This window comes from Polyodon spathula, chromosome 2 (assembly GCF_017654505.1).
Source record: "Polyodon spathula isolate WHYD16114869_AA chromosome 2, ASM1765450v1, whole genome shotgun sequence".
Taxonomy (NCBI): domain Eukaryota; kingdom Metazoa; phylum Chordata; class Actinopteri; order Acipenseriformes; family Polyodontidae; genus Polyodon; species Polyodon spathula.
The window spans coordinates 43,881,504-43,884,239 of record NC_054535.1 but is presented as its reverse complement, the minus strand read 5'-3'; the positions used below and the strand labels follow the sequence as shown (position 1 = coordinate 43,884,239).

General features: G+C 44.3%; 1 protein-coding gene across 2 annotated transcripts; it reads left to right on the top strand.

The window, feature by feature from the left end:
* Positions 1-859: 859 nt before the first annotated feature.
* LOC121327977 (POU domain, class 4, transcription factor 2-like) lies at positions 860-2,298 on the top strand. 2 transcript variants are annotated; one of them, XM_041272385.1, is made up of 3 exons: positions 860-958; positions 1,034-1,077; positions 1,346-2,298. In XM_041272385.1, the coding sequence occupies exons 1-3, from the start codon at positions 867-869 to the stop codon at positions 2,296-2,298; spliced, it is 1,089 nt and encodes a 362-aa protein (XP_041128319.1). In that variant the 5' UTR covers positions 860-866. The 2 variants fall into 2 exon arrangements, with proteins under 2 accessions (XP_041128319.1, XP_041128310.1); XM_041272376.1 differs by having other exon boundaries at positions 860-1,073; positions 1,375-2,298.
* Positions 2,299-2,736: the final 438 nt, after the last annotated feature.

Here is a 2,736-nt window from a genome sequence, read left to right as displayed (position 1 = left end):
AGAATAGGGTGTCTTTCCAAACAGTGCCCATGCGCGGACCACCCCCAGCTGTGCTGTGGCTAATGAAGAATAATAAATCCAATGAAAGGTTTTTCAGGTGGGGAGAGAGCGAGAGAGAGAGAGAGAGAGAGAGAGAGAGAGAGAGAGAGAGAGAGAGAGAGAGAGAGAGAGAGAGAGAGCGAGCACAGTTCTTGCCTCAGAGAAGAGGAAACCGAGTCCCCGCAGCATTCAATAGAGTCGAGCAGACCGGAGACTGTCACCATCTCCTAATTTAATTTGCACTTGTGTTGGCTGCTGAAGAAAGTAGCCAAAGTGTGCTACATCATCACCGGCTTGTGTTTTGGAGACCTGACTGAAAAAAGACAAAGAAACAAAACAACAATAATTCTGTAAAGTAACAGCGGCAAACATGACTGATACTGCAACCTAAGCAGGAAAAGCATCCAGCGAAAAAAAAGCAAGAAAGAAGAAGTGTAGCAAGAGACTTAAAAATCCAAAAAGCAAAATGACAGGAGGCGGGTATCTGTTATAAGTGGCGCGTGCCTACAGCGCGAGCACTCTTTACTAGAGTAGTCAACGCTACTCGCGACAACACTGTGAGGTATTAGAGCATGTAACACCTGGCGAGAGAGACCCCCGACCAGAGGGGCAATAATAGATGCACTAAACAGAGAACAGACATTTATTTATTTATTTATTTATTTTATATATATATATATATATATATATTTTTTTTTATTTTACCCGCTAGTTATTAAACAACGTCTCGAGACTTTAACAAGCAAGTGAGCTTGAGAGTTGTTCTCATTAAAGAGGCGGAGACTGAACTTGTAGAGGCGCTCGCCTCAACTTTATCTCCTGCAAATATGATGATGATGTCTCTGAACAGCAAGCAGGCATTCAGCATGCCTCACACCAGCTTGCCCGAACCCAAGTATTCCAGCTTGCATTCTTCTTCGTCGTCTGCTTTGACTTCAAGTGCACCTTCCTCATCTTCTACTTCTAGACACTGCACTACTATCAGCAGCAGCAGCTCGGAAGCGATGCGCCGAGCCTGTCTCCCAACCCCACCGGTATGTATTCTGCATAATCACCCCTTAAAGGCACATTTTGACAGCCCACTTTTTTGCTTGATGTTTTTTTCATGTCTGCACAGCAAATCACCCAACACCTCCAATCTTTTTTTCTCCCAACTTATGTATTCAGTCGGGCTTGCCTTTCATATTAATTTTTATGACCTGGGATGTTGCATGTGTCTTGTTTTGTATGTTCTTATTAGAATTTTTTTAAAACATTCTGGAAATGTTTTAATCTGAAGAGTGGAGAGAGAATTCCCTGCTGACAGTAATGTGTGCATTCTATTTGCAATTGCAGAGCAATATATTTGGAGGTTTGGATGAGAGTTTACTGGCCCGAGCTGAAGCTTTGGCTGCTGTGGATATAGTCTCTCATCAGACCAAGAGCCACCATCACCCTGTTCATCATAGTCCTTATAAGCCAGACGCTACCTATCACACCATGAACACTATCCCTTGTACCTCCTCGGCTTCTTCTTCCTCCTCCGTACCTATTTCCCACCCATCTCACCACCACCACCACCATCATCACCACCACCACCAACCCCACCAAGCCATGGAAGGGGACCTTCTCGATCACATCACTCCAGGGCTGGCTCTTGGGGCAATGGCAGGGATGGATGGATCTGTTGTCTCGACGCCAGCCCACCCTGGCCATATGGCAGGCATGAACCCCATGCACCAGGCAGCTATCAACATGGCCCATGCCCACGGGCTATCTCATATGGGCTGCATGAGCGAAGTTGAAGCCGATCCCAGAGACCTGGAAGCCTTTGCGGAGAGATTCAAGCAGAGAAGGATCAAGCTCGGGGTGACCCAAGCGGATGTAGGGTCAGCCTTGGCCAACCTGAAGATTCCAGGTGTGGGATCCCTGAGCCAAAGCACCATCTGCCGATTCGAGTCCCTCACGCTGTCTCACAACAACATGATCGCCCTGAAACCGATTTTGCAAGCCTGGCTGGAGGAGGCAGAAAAATCGCACAGGGATAAAATGAACAAGCCCGAGCTCTTCAACGGGGCAGAGAAGAAGAGGAAGCGCACCTCCATAGCTGCCCCAGAGAAGAGGTCTTTGGAGGCTTACTTCGCCATTCAACCTCGTCCTTCCTCTGAGAAAATTGCAGCCATTGCAGAAAAGCTAGATCTGAAAAAGAATGTGGTCCGGGTCTGGTTTTGTAACCAGAGGCAGAAACAAAAAAGGATGAAATACTCTGCGTGCATCTAGCTTGATCTTTGACAATTTAAAAGAAAACAGTGAAAGGTTCAAGAACTCTTATACTGTTAAGAGACTCGATTTGTATAATATTTCGTATTGACTTTTCAATCATCAAGGACTTGAACTCTGAAACAAAATTATTCGTCATATCTGAAGTGACTAAAAATTGCACTCAAAAAATATAAACAAACTGACATGTCTTTTTTCCTGAAGGGCGATGGAATCATTTTAAAAGGATCGTTTGACTGAGCAAGTAAGATAATTTGTTTTTTTCCCTTACTATGCCTCACTATTATTTTTTCTCAATGAAGACATATGTTTCAGTAATGAAAAATAATAGATCAGAAATCAATCGTAACCGTATATGGTTAAATCAATGCAGCCATTCGGCTTACACATATTGTACGTTATACTCGCACGTATATAAATCCATTTTCATATTTATTG